The following is an 18,730-nucleotide window of genomic DNA, read 5'->3' on the forward strand; positions in this document are numbered from 1 at the left end:
CCTGCAGCTCCATTCTCCAACTTAACCAATTTTGTCTTCAGATATCTCCAGTCTGGACTGAATTAGATTCCAAACCCATCAAATGCAGTCTTCTCTCCACTCCCTCGTCAGTTCAGTGAAAAATGGATGGATTAGAGATTACCACATTTTAGAGATATTTGGCTTCACAAATAAATAAAGCTCAGACTCCCCCACGATCAATTATTGGAATGGTAAACTGAGCTGCAGACATGGTCACATCAGTCTGAAGAAGGGTCTCGACCCGAAACGTCACCCATTCCTTCTCTCCTGAGATGCTGCCTGACCCGCTGAGTTACTCCAGCATTTTGTGAAATAAATACCTTTGATTTGTACCAGCATCTGCAGTTATTTTCTTGCAGACCTGGTCAGATCTACACTCCCCTCTTCTCTTTGGTCTTTGATAGCCTTGGCTACTCAGTAGAGGGCTCTGACAGACCTGCAACAAATGTTCGTGTGCCTGCACACCCGATAATACATACTGTACTGGTGGGGTTTTTTTTAACCCTCATCTTTGAATTCGTATAGCAACTTACCGTTAAATTATGTTGCCAAAGCCACGAATGAAAAGAGAGTTTGGATGGAAAGTTCCGTTGATTTATAATAAATCATTCTTAGCATCCAGACGACAGTTGCTGTGGCAATTGCTGCTCTTTGATTTCTGAACATTGATACACTATTTCAGCATGAATTGCAAAAAATACAGATGAACCTGTCAACAGCTAGAGAGAAACAATTAAAGCTATTTCATGAGACCAGCAGGCATTAGATTAATGGAGATACAAAATTGCAAGATTAGAACCAAATTACATTCGTTTTAAAGTTCAGGCAAATCAAACAGAAACATGAAATTGAAAACAATCTGGATATAAAAGAACTGCTTGCACACAGGGCTTATCTTCAGCTATTAATAATACAGTTAATTAGGAATGCGTGTCTGGCAAATTACATTTTTGATCAGTGATTAATGTACATGTTGGTCATATGGTCTCACCACTCACTTGTACAACATCCTCAGCATTTCTCACCCTTTCATGAATTTATTTAAAAATTGATAAGATGTAAAGTAGAATTGCTATTCTTTGATAATTAAATGAGCTTGATTTCTTTTGTTTACTGCCTAAGTCACTAAAAGGGTAAATACAAACATTAAAAACAAATAGCATCTTAAGAAGGTGATGCCTGATAGTTAATGATATTTTGTTGACATGATAGTTGTCAGAAATTATTTTAAATCTGTTCTCAAATTATCATTGACATGCTGTTATTTTTCTTGCGTGGAGTTTGTTGTTTAGTTTCATGTTAGCATGTTATTGCACTCAAAAATAACAATGGTATAACAAAGAATGAATAGGTGGATAGCTTTTTTCCCCCTACGTCACTAAAGATTAATTTTTCTGGTGATTTGATTGTTGTACTGAAGATAGACACACAATGCTGGATAAACTCAGCGGGACTGACAGCATCTCTGGAGAAAAGGAATGGGTGATGTTTTGGGTCGAGACCCTCCTTCAGACCTGAAGAAGGGGCTCACTCAACCTGAAAATTCACCCATTCCTTCTCTTCAGGGATACTGCCTGTCCCGCTGAGTTACTCCAGCATTTCATGTCATATCTTGATTGGAATGAGTTTTGCAAGCAGTGTGACAATTTTTGGTTAGGAAACTGGTAGTCTTGGGTCGTGAGATGGTTTTTGAGACAAAAATCAATTGGTAGGGTTGATTTTACGAGGGAGAGGTTATCTAATTGAAATAATATTCTGAGGGAGTAGGCAATAGATTGGAGCGTAGGATGGGCAAAAGGTGAGGCTATTTGCTTTGGTAGGGAAACAGAATTTGTAAATTGTATAAAACTGATAAATATTGCCTTTGCAAATGGATCTTGGGCAGAAAGATAACATGCAGATACCAGAAATATGAGCACAGAGTATAAGGAATTCTTACTGTCATTATAGAAACACAGAAAGTAGGTGCAGGAGTAGGCCATTCGGCCCTTCGAGCCAGTACTGCCATTCAATATGATCATAGTTGATCATCCAAAATCAGTATCACATCCCTGCTTTCTCCCCATATCGAAGATAGACACAAAATGCTGGAGTAACTCAGTGGGACAGGCAGCATCTCTGGAGAGAATTCTCACCAGAGATGCTGCCTGTCCTGCTGAGTTACTCTAGCATTTTGTGTCGATCTTCCATTTAAACCAGCATCTGCAGTTATTTCCTACACATTTTGTGTTCTCCCCATATCCTTTGATTCTGTTAGCCTTCAGAGCTATATCTAACTCTCTCTTGAATATATCCAGTGAATTGGCCTCCACTGCCTTTTGCAGCAGAGAATTCCACAGATTCACAACTCCCTGGGTGAAAAGTGTTTTCCTCATCTCAGTCCTAAATGGCCTTACCCCTTATTCTTAAATTGTGACCGCTGGTCCCCCAACATCGGGAACATTTTTCCTGCATCTAGCCTGTCCAATCCCTTAAGAATTTTATGTTTCTATAGATCCCCTTTCACCCTTTCAAATTCCAGCGAATATAAGCCCAGTCGATCCATTCTTTACCTTATACCTCTGTGGCCTGATTGTTATGTGGCCTTTTAGTTTCTTTACAAAGGTTATACTTGCCTTGGAATTGATGCAGTGTGCATGTAGCAGATTGGTTCCTGGATGAGAGGACTGTCTTTCATGCAATGATTGATCAAAGTTGGTCCAAACTTGCTGGGTGTTTTCAAGAATGAAATGTTGAGAGTGATGGGATCTCATTGAATGCACAGATGGGCATTTCTTGATGGGCTATGGGCTTGACAAAAACTGGTGGGGATAGAGCTATGCCCCCTTTGAACTTAAGGGTGTCAAGGGTTATGGGGGAAAAAGGCAGGAGAATGGGATTGAGGGGGAAAGATAGATCAGCCATGATTGAATGGCTTTTGCATAAATGGCACTCAATGGCCTAATTCTGCCACTATGATTTATGAAATTGAGTGCCATTTATGCAAAAGTTTGTTAGGATCAAGGTCATTAAAAAAAAAAACAAATTTAAAAACACAACATTAAAAATTAAAGTGAAATGATGAAAAAAATAATCTTGCCTTCTCCAGTGCCACCCGGTTTGCAGGTCTGGAATTCTCAGTGAGAACACTGGAGTCTGACTTGGCAGAGAACTAGAGTAATAGTTCTCCACCGTAATGCTGCAGGATTGCAGTGAGAATCGGCTGTGTTGTCAGATTCCATGTGGAGCGCAGCAGTGAAGCGTTGTGACAGAAACTTTCGGGTGCAGTTGTGCGGAGGTTGAGTTACGGGACTGCCAGCCTGGAACCTGGATCACTGGTCCGCATACAGGAGTTTGAATCCCCTCTTGGCAGCTCGGGAACTTAAATACAGCCTGATTTTATTTTACAAAGCAATGCCAGTCTTTGTAACAATAACATGAAAGTTGTGAATCTATATACTAAAACTCTCGTTTGTTTGTTCCTGAACTACAGCCAAAGCGGTACACGATAGCGCGACAATTTTAGGCCCACCTTACTCACCGTCGTCCCTTTGGTGCTAATGGAAGAAGTTTCATTGAAATCGGTGTTATATTTTTTAAGTTATTCACATTTTAAAGTTTAAATCTATCTCCTAGGAAGGGAGGGGGGTGGAGGGAGGGAGGGAGGGAGGATAAGGGGGGTTGAGGGGGATGGAGTGGGGGGAGAGGGAAGGGGGGGAGGGGCCTCACCAATGCAGGAGGGGTTTGGGCCCAATGGGTCCACTTGGTCTAGTTATAAAATAAATATCATGCTCATTAACATTCTGTAGTGTAGGGAATGTGACGTCATTTCTCAGTCTGACTCGTATATTAATCCAGTCTCACCAATGTGGTTGTGATCTTTCATTTCCAATGTAGATTAAGTTGAATTCTTGGCAAAACTTCTCAATCGCTTTGTCGTCAGAAAATTACATTGCAAGAATATCTAACTATTGCTAATCCTGTAAAGGGTGTACAAGATGGAAGATGTCCATTCCAAAGATAACCAAATTGTCTCTCCTGTTGGATTCATGCTAAAATAAAGTAAATATTTTGCACAGTGGGAGAGTCTAGGACGAGAGGTCACAGCCTCAGAATCAAAGGACGTTCCTTTAGGAAGATGGAGGAATTTCTTTGGTCAGAGGGTGTTGAATCTGTGGAATTCATTGCCACAGACGGCTGTGGAGGCCAAGTCAATGGATATTTTTAAGGCAGGGATAGATTCTTCATTAGTACGGGTGTCAGGGGTTAAGGGGAGAAATCAGGAGAATGCCATTTGGAGGGAGAGATAGATCAGCCATGATTGAATGGCGGAGTAGACTTGATGGGCAAAAAGGCCTATCACTTATCACTCCTATCACTTATGACGATTCAAAACATTTTGTTGGAAAATATCAGCATTATGGATTTTGAAAGAACAGGTAATAAAGAATGAGAGGTCATGTTGCAGTTGTCCAAGACATTGGACAATTGGCATTTAGAGTATTTTGGGCTATGGTTATATGGTTTTAGGCACCATATTATAGGAAAGATGTTGTCAAGCTGGAAACGGGGCAGAGAAGATTTACAAGGATGTTGCCAGGACTCGAAGGCCTGAGCTATGGGCTGCACGGTGGCGCAGCGGTAGAGTTGCTGCCTTACAGTGAATGCAGCGCCGGAGACTCAGGTTCGATCCTGACTATGGGCGCCGTCTGTACGGAGTTTGTACGTTCTCCCCGTGACCTGCGTGGGTTTTCTCCGAGATCTTCGGTTTCCTCCCACACTCCAAAGACGTACAGGTTTGTAGGTTAATTGGATGGGTAAAATGTAAAAATTGTCCCTAGTGGGTGTAGGATAGTGTTAATGTGCGGGGATCGCTGGGTGGCGCAGACTCGGTGGGTCGAAGGGCCTGTTTCCGCGCTGTATCTCTAAATCTAAAAAGATGGGGAGAGCTAGGACTCTATTCCTTGGAGCACAGGAGGATCTGGGGTGATCTTATAGAAGTGTATAAAATCATGAGAGGAATAGATCGGGTAGACACACAGAATCTCTTGACCAGGGTAAGGGAATCGAGAACCAGAGGACAGGTTTAAGGTGAGGGGGGGGGGGAAGATTTAATAGAAATCTGAGGAGTAACTTTTTCACGCAAAGGGTGGTATGTGTCTGGAATGGGGGAGGTAGTTGAGGCAGGTACTATCACAATGTTTAAGAAACATTTAGACAGGTACATGGATAGGACAGGTTTAGAGGGATATGGGCCAAACGCAGGTAGGCCGGCCTAGTGTAAATGGGGCAGATTGGCTGCTGTGGGCAAGTTGGGCCAAAGGGCCTCTTTCCACGCTGTAAGACTGTATTGCTCCATAATGTTTTAGTCTTAGACCTCTGACCTAGATAGCAGGATGATGACATTTTCTTTTATTTATTTCAGGGACCTAATACCCTTATGATTGCCATGGTCATTTTGTTGAACATTGGCCTAGCCGTCTTGTTTGTGCATTTCCTCACATGATTTGTTTCTGAGGTAAGCACATTTTACCAGTACCAAGCAACTCCAAGCCTGATAATTTGTTGAAGATTTTAAACAAAGCCTTACTGATGTTATGTACATTATTTGCAGTTATCGCAGAAGCCTGTGTGCTCCGTCTCGTTGAGAAGAAGGAAGATAATTTTTGGAAAATTGTACCTCCTGCAAGACTTGACACTCAGGCACTGCAGAAACTGATTACAATGGCCCTTCTTAAAGGAATCCTGATCTGTTTTTCATCACCAGTTTGTGCCCTACAGTTTTGCAAATGAGATACATTGGGAGACATACATCTGAGCGGAATTTATTTGTAGAAACTAACAGCTGCCTTACCTTTTGCCTGTGTTTATATTATACAGTACTAGCTGCCAAGGATTGTGCTGGAGAGCTTGACTTATTCTATTGTACAAATGGATTTGGGGATTAGGGTTGGAGAGGGTGGATTGGGGGGGTGGGGGGTTTGGGAGAAGAGTGAGAATAACTGATTCTTACGGTTCTATTTCATAAACAAAAGAAGTTGAGTTAGTTCAGGGAGATCTTGCTAATGTATTTTTGTAGGTTGACTTTTTTGGTTAAAATAAGTAAAGCAAAATGATTTTGGATATTAATATACTTATTTAACAAACTTAACTGAAAGATTTAGGGCTATGTTTTCCTCTGTTCACTGTTTCTGGTTTAAAAAAAAAAGTCAATTGGTTTCCCTAGTTTCAACTCTTTTACTACTGAAAAAAGAAAGACCTTCAGTTGACAATACTTCCTTTAGAGATCGGCTTTTGGAAAAGGAAACAAGGATGCTACGCACTGCATTCACAGGGCTTTTTATATGTTATGAAGAGAAATGTTGGTCTACTGTGAATTTTTAAATTTTTTTTCTCACTGTATTACCATTCTGATCAGATGAGTAAGAGAACAGTGATTCATGTTAGGTGCATGTTTTAACAGTGAGCCGATTTTAAAAAGAAAATCACAATTTTAAACTAATTATTATACAGTCCTGCCATACCACAGCATGCAGTTTTTGAATAACACTATAATAAGCTAAGGAGAATGCACAGATTTGCTCTTTAACATCATTATGCTTTCGGATTTAAGTTGATTAAAAACTCGTGGAAGACCAAAACTACTTTGCAACAAATTTCACACATCACATTTTGAATGCCACGTTAGTTAGAAATTGTGTACCTATCCTTTGTAGTCATATATTTTTGAGAATAATTTTTGGCACTTTGAGAAGTTGTATATCTTTTAAGTTACAAATCACATATTTGAAAAACATGCCTAATAGTATTTCTGCCAGTATATATTTGAAGTGGAAAAGTCAGATTAAACCAGAAATTGCACAACACTCGCTAATTAATTGCTTGCGGATCAATACTTTTCTTATTTTGTGCCAAGATTCAAAATGTTGCAAGCTGTTTAGCTTCATTTTCTCTGCATGTGCGCACTTTGTAGAATGTGAGCATAGATGGCTTGAAGCCTTGTTTCAAATGTGACAAGGTATATATGCTTTTGTGTGGATATACATTCAGGTCTGTTTTTTTTGCTTTGTAAGATTTATATATAAAAAAGTATAAAATTACCTCAGACGCATGCTTCTTCAAGATTTTGATTGAAATGCTTATTTGGTATTTTCAGGTCTTATTACAATATTAATAATTTCACCAGCCATGCTGATCATTTATCTTCCAGATATTTATTAATTTCTATAAATGTTATTAAATACTGTCCTGTTAGGTATTTCTACATGAAAAAAAAATTGTGGAATGTGCTCATGTAAAACAGAATGTATTTATAATTTACAGCTTATAATGGTTCAGAAAAAATCCTTCAGAAGTTGAATATCCAAGGCATCCTTGTGAGACTGTTTTCTTTCACTGCCGTATGATGTGATATTTAATTGAAGCGAAATGAGTTGAAAGTAATGTAATTGATCCATGAGGCATTTATTGCTTTGATATTACAAACCAAGATTAGTGCCTTAAACTGATATTTCCTATCGTCAAATATTTAAGACAGTACGCTTTCATTTAAAATAGCCATTTTATAACATCAGTCTATTTTGAATGAAATGCATTAACATTTTATGACATTTGGTTCTAGATCAGCTGTTCTTGTGACAACTTGTACTATCCAGAAAAGGTTAAATTATAATGATCTCCAAGAACTTTGCATTCTCCAAAGATAAAGTAGTAGGACGATTTGAAATTCTGCTGCCATTGAAATTGGAAACTGGCGGCCAATCTCAACCCATCCCTTCAGTTCTCCCTTCCCTCTCCCCACCACACCCCCCATTTTTTTTTACCTTGTTATTGACTTTGAATTTGAGCACTAAAATTGAAAATGAGCCATCATTATAATGGTCTCGAGGAACTTGGCATACTCCATAGCTCTGCTTTGTCCGGTTCTTTCTAGAATGTTTATTTTGACAAGTTGATGCAGATAGGATGATTTGAAATTCTGTTGCTGTTGAGATTGGACTTTGTGCCATAATCATCTGTGTTATAATTGAGGGAATTCTCAATTATAACATGACAATTATAACATGACTGGACTTTCCGTTTACGAGGCGATAAGAAGTGCATTATTTTACAGACCAAGTACCATTGATATGCTTACCACAGTTTAAAAAAGTGGCCTTTTGTCACCAAAGCACCTCTCGGTTTCTGGTGATGACCTTTATTATACAAATCAGGATTTAATTATATAATAATAAATTAATAATAATAATAAATTTTATTTGTCATGTGTAGGTTGGCACAGGGTCAACGATACAATGAAATGCATTTGACAAGACAAAGGGTCACCTCAGCAGTAATATTCCAAGGATAAATAAGATAATATGTTAGGTATCCAATTGCAGTTTTAAGAGCCTTGTGGATGAATCATTGTCTACAGTTCAATCATTCGCCTCCTTAATTTAGGACCTTGTAAGGTGATCACTGACAATGGCAGCTGCTCTGGAGTGTATTCCAAGTAAATTCCATATTTTATTTATGCCAGGAGGAATGATAGTGTTGTTTACTGGTGACACTGTCTTGGACTTCTCTCCTCTCTCTCCCCCCCCCCACCGGCCTTATTTTATACAGAAACAGCATCAGACCACCCAAGAGCTGCTGCTTTGTTTCTAGGTGTCAAATACACCTCCGCCCCTCCCTCAGCAAGAAGAGGGTCAAGGTGTGTGTGGAGGCGGTTGTATTCTGCTGGACAATTCAAATAGTTTTCTTGTCCAGAAGTAGTCATTCACTTCATGCAAAGATCTTACTCAACTCGTACCTGCATTTTAACACCAACCTTTAAAAAAAAATCTCTGACAATTGATTTTCCACTCCAACCAAATTTGAAAATCACTCTTGTAATTGTCACTCAGGATCAAGTTGTGTAACTCTTTGCCAAACTATCCTACACATGTTTCAATGACTGATAGTATAGCACTTTTCTGTGCATAGTATATCTTAGGGAGAAGAGTAATTATTTTAAATGGAAGAGACTCTAAATGCTGGAGTAACTCAGCGGGATGGGCAGCATCTCTGGAGAGAAGGCATGGGTGATGTTTTGGGTCAAGACCCTTCAGACTGAAAGACATGGGAAAGGGAAACGTGAGTAGATGTAGAGAGATATCAAACAAATGAATGAAAGATATGCAAAAATGTAACAGTGATAAAGGAAACAGGCCTTTGTTAGCTGTTTGTTAGGTGAGAACAAAAAGCTGGTGTGACTTGGGAGGGGGATGGAAAGAGAGGGAATGCAGGGATTATTTGAAGTTCCTTGAAGTTTTCAACGGCCAGTTTCGTCCTTTGAGCTGAATAATATGAGCAGACATAGACTTGCAAATATTTTTTTTTTAAACTTTTTTTTTGGAGATATAGGTGGGACACACAATTAAATGGTTCTGATTGGATGTACAAATTATTTGGCGGGTTAGGCATCTTATTCTGATTTTGAACTGGTAAGGGAATTTAAGAGATAGTGGACCATATTCATTAGCTGGTCACCTGAGACCTGCCTGTGGAAAATAGTTTGTAATATCTTTGTTAAGCAAGTTACTGAAAATGAGCTGATAGAAGTAGAGTGTGTGAAACCAAGCAACTAATGGGCCTGAATGAAAAGGGCAAGTAACCCATGTCCTTAAATCCATTTGATGGGTTGTGAAGTGAACATTTCTTGCAGATTGAGAAGGAGATGCACGTGAGAATTGTTAAATTCAATATTAGACCAGATTCAAAATGAAAATAATGTATACAGGGAAAGCAAGATTTCCAAGGGAGAGAAGCAATTAAAGAAATAAAGCATTTTCCATTTCTGAAATCTCCAATTTAAATGCTGAGTGAAAGAGATTTCATATTTGAAATTTTAGTGCCAAGAATCTGATTGGCAGTTATTGCACATATCAAATTAGTAAAAGGATTATAGGACTGAAGTGAAGGGGTTTAATTTTCTGTGGCAAGCTTCATTGTTATCCATTGTGGAAATACAGGAACTGCATGCCGATTTATTTCAGTGGTTAATGAGGCTGCAATGATGCAGAGAGCTAATGCATCAAAATGGAAACATAATAAAATCGATCACTTATTGTAAGATTTTATGCCCATTTAATTAATTCAGCTTGATCAGGACAGAATGTTAATAGGGTGCATTGATATAAAACAAGATGAACTTCAATCCTGAAGATAGACACGAAAAGCTGGAGTAGTTCAGCGGGTCAATCAGCCTCTCTGGAGAAAAGGAATAGGTGATGGTTTGGGTCGAGACCTTCCTCGAAATCTGAAGAAAAGGTTTCGACCCGAAACGTCACCTATTGCTTTTCTCCAAAGATGCTGCCTGAACTGCTGAGTTACTCCAGCTTTTTGTGTCTATCTTCGGTTTAAACCGGCATCTGCAGTTCCTTCCTAAGCTGAACTTTAATTCTGATGTACTGGATCTATTACAATCAATATTTGTTACATTGCAAAAATAACAAAGCACAGTGTGATGAAAGAATCAATTCAAAAGTAGTTAAATCACACCATTGCCAAAATGACTTCATACAATGTTTTTGATTATGAACGCAATCAGTACTGGTGATACTGGTTATTGTGCTACTGTTATGTACATTTCAATGTATAATCAAACGCATGATCCTTGAAATTCCAATTACTTGATATTCAATAGTTTACTAGATTGGTGCCAAGGCCTGAATAGGATTTTAAATTTGCTTTTGGAGGGGCATGCTAAGCACACACAAACTCATGCACGTATCCTTAATGTGATGAATGATTATGTTGAAGTGGGACTGCCCAACCCTGCCTGAAATGTAATGTTTACAGTAGAATGCAACGGCGGTTAAGATGCTTTTATAATACAAAGGCATGACTGAAATTAAATCTGGCTTCTTCCACTTAGTTATTATGACAGTGTATGAATAAAAACTGCTTCTTGGTTCACATTCCACTGATACCCAAAATCGACATCAGCTTTAATTGTGTTTTTAAGCCCATTTTCTCCTCTTCTAGGTCAAGGTTTTTTTTAAATCACTTCTACAGGAACCAGAAACAGCTCTCTGTGTAGCAGAAATATCAGTCTTCTGTGAGGATTAAGAAAAAGAAGCAGGTTCTTGTGCTGCCTTTCAGTAAGATCAAGGCTGATCGTTTTTCTCAAAGCTGCTTTTCTGCACCAACTTTTCAAACCCATTGATTCCCATAACAGCAAACAATCTATCAGTCTTGAATATACCCAGCATCTAGACTTTACGAGCCCACTTGGGTAGAGAATTCCTAACTGTGTAAAGGAAGTGTCTTCACTTCGTAGTCCTGACGGGACCCGACCCAAAACATCACGTATGCATGTTTTCCAGAGATGCTGCCTGACCTACTGCGTTCCTCCAGCACTTTGTCTTTTAATGTAAACCAGCACCTGCAGTTCCTTGCATCGCCCATATTTTGGGACTGTGATCTAAACAACGTCATCCCTGTATTAAGGCCATAGAAAGTTCTGTATGTTTCAATGAGATCATCTCTCATTCTTCTGAATTCTGGAGATTGCACAACAAGTTTATCACTTAATAGGACAAATTCCCCATATCAGCAATCAATCTATTGAACCTTTGTTGCACTCCCTTTATTGCAAGCATATCCTTCCTTTGAAGAGAAACCCCACCTGTATATAATATTCTGGATACAGTTTCACCAAAGTTTGCATAAGCACTAAGACATCTCTACTGTTGTAGTCAAGTCCTCTTGCAGTATGGACCAACATATTGCTCGCCTCCCTAATTGCTTGTTGTACCTGTGTACAAGGACCTTCGAACAACATGTTTCAATCTCTTGCCATTCAAAAATACTCTTACTTTGCTCTTACAAACTCAATTAGTAAATTCTGTCATGTCCTTGTCCTTTCACTTAGACTGCCTACATCCCCATGTATCTCCTTTGTTCCTTCTCAATAGACGATAGACAATAGGTGCAGGAGGAGGCCATTCGGCCCTTCGAGCCAGCACCGCCATTCAATGTGATTTATTTAGAGATACAGCGCGGAAACAGGCCCTTCGGCCCACCGAGTCGGCGCCGCCCAGCGATCCCCACACATTAACACTATCCTACACTAGGGACAATTTTCACATTTACCCAGTCAATTAACCTACATACCTGTACGTCTTTGGAGTGTGGGAGGAAACCGAAGATCTCGGAGAAAACCCACGCAGGTCAGGGGGAGAACGTAACAAACTCCGTACAGACGGCGCCCGTAGCCAGGATCGAACCTGAGTCTCCGGCGCTGCATTCGCTGTAAGGCAGCAACTCTACCGCTGCGCCACCGTGCCGCCCAAATGGCTAATCAATCTCACACCGCACATTGTCACCCATTTTTGTTTCATCAGCAAATCTTTAAAGTATTTGAGAGATTTTGAATATATGGAGCCACTGTGCCAATCGTTGCTCCATTTTAACTCCATTAAACAATCCTTAATCCACACGAGTGTATTATGCCCAATTCTCTGTGCTCTAATGTTTAATTACCCCTTGTGGCGCAACCTGTTTAAGACCATATGAAAACTGTTTTTTTCCCTTATCTATTCTGCAAGTTATAACCTCAAACTTTAAATAAATGAGTCAAGCATAATTTTCTTCCATCATAAATCCACAATAGCTCTGCCAATCTTAATACCCTAATGCTGTGTTAAAAAAAAAAAATTGGACTTTCGTTGATACTTGTTTTATCTGAACTGGTTTCTTTGTCCAACCTATGGTTATCGGTTTCCTCATGGATCACAACTGGACTTTTTCCCTTTGTATTTCAAAGTACCTGTCTAGCTCCAAGAAGACCTCCTTAAACTTGGCACAGGGTTGGCTACAAAGTCTTCAGGACTCGTGCTGGATTCTGCAGAGGGCGGTGTTAGTCATCCTAACTATACTGTCTCCATCACTGTGACGCTCCTACTTTTAAAATTACTGACGTCCATAAGATTTCTGGGTAATCCAGACCCATTTTGTTTTTGTTTTTTGCCAATGGTGACGTGCATTTTATTTTATTTACTTGGCCAAAATATGCAGTGATGCATCAAATTTTATGGATGCTAAACATAAACCCTAGCTTACCCGTAACACGGAACTTGTGATATTCCATCTACTACTTGAGAAATATGAGCTTAAGGCATTTTCGGTTTCCTATCAAATGTTGATTAGCAGAAGCCATTGCCGAATCAATGGTATTGCAAACGTTATTTACAAGTGCCGCCATGAGATTCTAAGGTCGTAACAGCAATTATTTTTATAACATCGGGGTTTCTCCTAAATGGTGCATAAGTGAAGTCCTTAATAAAATGTCACCTACAAAATAGAAATAAGTTCGCTTCTCAGGACTTGGAATTCAAAAACGAAATCAGTTGGACAACCTTGGATCTTTCCCCCTGCAACAGAGGTTGAGGGGAGACCTGATAGATATATAATTATGAGAAGCATAGATAGGGCAGTCAAACATTTTCACCCGGTGGAAATGTCAAAGACGAGTGCATAGCTTTAAGGGAAGAGGAGAAAAGTTTAAAAAAGATGTGTGGGCAAGTTGTTTTTTAAGGGGGAGGGGCGGTGGCAGATACAATATTGGCATTTAGAAGGCTTTTAGATAGGCATGTGGATATAGAGGGATATGGATCATGTGCTGTCAGAAGAGAAGGAGATTAGTTTATCTTGACATGTTTGACACAGACTATGGGCCAAAGAGCCTGTTAATGTGCTCTACTTTGCTATGTTCTATGTAAAGTATGCTTAGAATCAGAACCCATGGGATAGATTTTGTTTTGAATTCATAGAAATTTGGAACCAATTTATCTTTGGTACAATTGCACCTCTGACGTACCAGAAATCTAAGTACCGACCCGTCGGATTGGATTGAAAGCTGTACACTCATCGTTAATGATGTTTATAAACCTTTTTTTGAAGAAAACCAATGAGCTGTGATTTTAACACTTTTTGCATTACATTTTGCAGGATCTAGTAAGAAGTGATAGAACGTTTTAAAACTGAATTTTCCATTGAAATCTTAAATGCAAACCAGTAATTGGCAAAGTTTCTCCAATAAAGAACTGAAGCGGGCGATTAGCAGTTTTCTATTTCTATTCTTGGTAACATCACACTTCAAGCACATTGACAAAGTTACAAATGTACAGTAAGTATTTGAAAATCTTAAATTTGGAATTTGTATTTCCCTCTGTTCCATCATATTGCATTACTAAACTTTCTTCCAAGTGAAAAAAATGCCTCCAAGTTCCAAGACAATAGACAATAGACAATAGGTGCAGGAGTAGGCCATTCGGCCCCTCGAGCCAGCACCGCCATTCAATGTGATCATGGCTGATCATTCTCAAGCAGTACCCCGTTCCTGCCTTCTCCCCATACCCCCTGACTCCGCTATCCTTAAGAGCTTTATCTAGCTCTCTCTTGAATGTATTCAGAGAATTGGCCCCCACTGCCCTCTGAGGCAGAGAATTCCACAGATTCACAACTCTCTGACTAAAAAAGTTTTTCCTCATCTCTGTTCTAAATGGCCTACCCCTTATTCTTAAACTGTGGCCCCTGGTTCTGGACTCCCCCAACATTGGGAACATGTTTCCTGCCTCTAACATGTCCAACCCCTTAATAATCTTATACGTTTCGATAAGATCCCCTCTCATCCTTCTAAATTCCAGTGTATACAAACCTAGTCGCTCCAGTCTTTCAACATAGGACAGTCCCGCCATTCCGGGAGTTAACCTGGTAAACCTACGCTGCACGTCCTCAATAGCAAGAATATCCTTCCTCAAATTTGGAGACCAAAACTGCACACAGTACTCCAGGTGCGGTCTCACTAGGGCCCTGTACAACTGCAGAAGGACCTCTTTGCTCCTATACTCAACTCCTCTTGTTATGAATGCCAACATTCCATTGGTTTTCTTCACTGCCTGCTGTACCTGCATGCTTCCTTTCAGTGACTGATGCACTAAGACACCCAGATCACGTTGTACGTCCCCTTTTCCTAACTTGACACCATTCAAATAATAATCTGCCTTCCTATTCTTACCACCAAAGTGGATAACCTCACACTTATCCACATTAAACTGCATCTGCCATGCATCCGCCCACTCACACAACCTGTCCAAGTCACCCTGCAACCTCATAGCATCTTCCTCACAGTTCACACTGCCACCTAGCTTTGTATCATCGACAAATTTGCTAATGGTACTTTTAATCCCTTCATCCAAGTCATTGATGTATATTGTAAATAGCTGCGGTCCCAACACCAAGCCTTGCGGTACCCCACTAGTCACTGCCTTCCATTCTGAAAGGGACCCATTTATCCCCACTCTTTGCTTTCTGTCTGTCAACCAACTTTCTATCCATGTCAGTACCCTACCTCCAATACCATGTGCTCTAATTTTGCCCACCAATCTTCTATGTGGGACCGTGTCGAAGGCTTTCTGAAAGTCGAGGTACACCACATCCACCGGCTCTCCCCTGTCAATTTTCCTAGTTACATCCTCAAAAAATTCCAGTAGATTAGTCAAGCACGATTTCCCCTTCGTAAATCTATGCTGACTCGGAACGATCCTGTTACTGTGATCCAAATGCTCCGCAATTTCGTCTTTTATAATCGACTCCAGCATCTTCCCCACCACTGATGTCAGACTAACTGGTCTATAATTTCCCGTTTTCTCTCTCCCTCTTTTCTTGAAAAGTGGGATAACATTAGCTACCCTCCAATCCACAGGAACTGACCAGGAATCTATAGAACATTGGAAAATCATTACTAATGCGTCCACAATTTCTAGAGCCACCTCCTTAAGCACCCTGGGATGCAGACCATCAGGCCCTGGGGATTTATCAGCCTTGAGTCCCATTAGTCTACCCAAAACTTTTTCCTGCCTAATGTGGATTTCCTCCAGTTCCTCTGTCACCCTAGGATCTCTGGCCACTAGAACATCTGGGAGATTGTTTGTATCCTCCTCAGTGAAGACAGATCCAAAGTACCGGTTCAACTCTTCTGCCATTTCCTTGTTCCCCATAATAAATTCCCCTGCTTCTGTCTTCAAGGGACCCACATTTGCCTTGACTATTTTTTTCCTCTTCACATACCTAAAAAAGCTTTTACTATCCTCCTTTATATTATTGGCTAGTTTACCCTTGTACCTCATCTTTTCTCATCGTATTGTCTTTTTAGTTATCTTCTGTTGCTCTTTAAAAGAGTCCCAATCCTCTGGCTTCCCACTCTTCTTTGCTATGTTATACTTCCTCCCTTTTATTTTTATGTTGTCCTTGACTTCCCTTGTCAGCCACGGGTGCCTCTTACTCCCCTTAGAATCTTTCCTCCTCTTTGGGATAAATTGATCCTGCAACTTCTGCATTATTCCCAGGAATACCTGCCATTGCTGTTCCACAGTCTTCGCTGCTAGGGCCTCCTTCCAGTCAATTTTGGCCAACTCCTGCCTCATGCCTCTGTAATCCCCTTTGCTATACTGTAATACTGACACCTCCGATTTTCCCTTCTCCCTCTCCATTTGTAGAGTAAAACTTATCATATTGTGGTCACTGCCTCCTAATGGCTCATTTACCTCGAGTCCCCTTATCAGGTCAGGTTCATTACATAACACTAAATCCAGAATTGCCTTCTCCCTGGTAGGCTCCAGTACAAGCTGTTCTAAGAATCCATCTCGGAGACACTCCACAAACTCTCTTTCCTGGGGTCCATTACCAACCTGATTTTCCCAGTCTACCTGCATGTTGAAATCTCCCATGACCACCGTAGCATTACATTTGTGACATGCCAATTTTAGGTCCAATGTCTATGGTACGAGCACAACAAACACTATCAAAGTAAAACCGTGTTAGTTTACTTTATGGAGATATTAATGTTTTCTTATTTCTTAAATCATACAGATTTTTCTTTTCACATCTGCAATTAAATAAATATTTGTTCATTCCTTGGATTCTTTGTGATTTACTTTCCCCCCCCCCCCAAAATCGTTTTCGGCCTAAGGTTAATCTTGGGTACTGTGCGAGTTCTAATATTACCTTAAGGACCCCTGAGGGTTTCAAATATTGCTGTTCATTGGCAAAGACAAACATACCCTTCCTCCTCCCTTATCTTCACAAGCACTTTGTCAGAATACTGAAGGATATTGGCTGCTTACGAGAGAGTTCAGATTCACTGCCAGTTAGATAATGCACAGTTAGATAGCATCAGTAAAACTGCACCAAAACCATATCAATAAATGTGGTCATTTAAGGCACAATAATAAAGTATGAAAAGGTGACCAGAAGTCTGGTGAAATAAAATTTTAAGCAACATTTTAAACAGAAAGGTGGGGGTTTAGCAATTGACTTCTAAATAAAGACCCATACAGCCAAAAACTGTCACCAATTATGATCTTGATTAGATTGGAAAATTGAATACAGAATTCTAGAATTCTCAAATGGGAATCCTCCAAAGTAGACTATATCTGACCAGTTTGCTTCATTCATCACTGCATAAATATCCTGGATTTCCTTTGCACCCAAGGCTACAAGATACAAAACAGCAGGTATCCTACCTCAATGAAAATAAACAGAAATGGGGAAGTAATATCACCATGATGCTGTGTGTAGAAAGGAACTGCAGATGCCGATTTACACCAAAGGTAGACACAAAATGATGGAGTAACTCAGCGGGACATGCAGCATCTCAGGATAGAAGGAATATGGCTCCCTTCTGAAGAAGTGTCTTGACCCGGAACATCACCCATTCCTTCTCTCCAGAGATGCTGCCTGTCCTGCTGAGTTACTCCAGCACTTTGTGTATATCACCATGATGCTGTCACCTGTACATTCTGTTACAGGCTCAATAGTCAACTTATTTGTCACATACACATAAATGTGCAATGAAATGAAAAATTACCCGCAGTTCAACAATAAGACCAATAAGAATAAGCAATAAAAATATGCAATAACACATACAATCATAATCCAAAACCAAACAAAAAGAAACATCCATCACAGTGAGTCTCCTCCAGTTCCCTCCTCACTGTGATGGAAGGCCAGAATGTCTTTTCTCTTCCCCTGCCGTCTTCTCCCGCGGTCAGGCTGTTGGAGTTGCCATATCGGGGTGGTCGGGGCCCCCGACACTGAAGCGCCGCGCCGGACGGTGAAAGGTCCCCAAGGTTGGCACAGTGGTGCAGCAGTAAAGAGTTGCTGCCCCACAGCTCCAGTGACCGGTTGCTGCCTGTGCGGAGTTTGCACCTTTTCCACGTAACCATTAGGGTCTCCCCCCTCGCTCCTCAGTGTTCCAGTTTCCTCCTCCATCCCAAAGATTGGCTGTGTTGTTACTCGTTGTGTTGCTAAGTGGCAACATGAATCAAAGGGGAGTGGATGAGCTTGCAGTGAGAATAGATCGGGTTACAGGGAAGCCAAGACCCAGCTTGAACCTGATGGACCAAATGGTCTTCAGTGCAGCAATAAGCCAGCGGAGCATTTACATTTATATCGAGTCTACAATCTTGCATTGAGTGATGTTCCAAAGTTGCAATTCTACTTCCTACACATTTTTGGTTAGTATAGATGTTCACTGGGAACTCAGAGACAGTTTTAGTTTACCATACCATACACATACAGCCGGAAACAGGCCTTTTCGGCCCACCAAGTCCGTGCCGCCCAGCGATCCCCGTACATTAACACTATCCTACACACACTAGGGACAATTTTTACATTTACCCAGCCAATTAACCTACATACC

General features: G+C 40.4%; 1 protein-coding gene across 1 annotated transcript in view; it reads left to right on the top strand.

Moving 5' to 3' along the window:
* Positions 1-5,944, top strand: part of jph2 (junctophilin 2) — an 83,057-nt gene extending 77,113 nt beyond the window's left edge. The window contains exons 5-6 of the mRNA XM_078419042.1: positions 5,426-5,518; positions 5,615-5,944. Of these exons, the coding sequence (XP_078275168.1) occupies positions 5,426-5,506 (81 nt within the window). The 3' untranslated portion in view covers positions 5,507-5,518; positions 5,615-5,944. The remainder of the gene's footprint in view (positions 1-5,425; positions 5,519-5,614) is intronic.
* The last annotated feature ends 12,786 nt before the right edge of the window (positions 5,945-18,730 follow it).

The sequence above is a fragment of the Rhinoraja longicauda genome, chromosome 22 (genome assembly GCF_053455715.1).
Source record: "Rhinoraja longicauda isolate Sanriku21f chromosome 22, sRhiLon1.1, whole genome shotgun sequence".
Classification (NCBI taxonomy): Eukaryota; Metazoa; Chordata; class Chondrichthyes; order Rajiformes; family Arhynchobatidae; genus Rhinoraja; species Rhinoraja longicauda.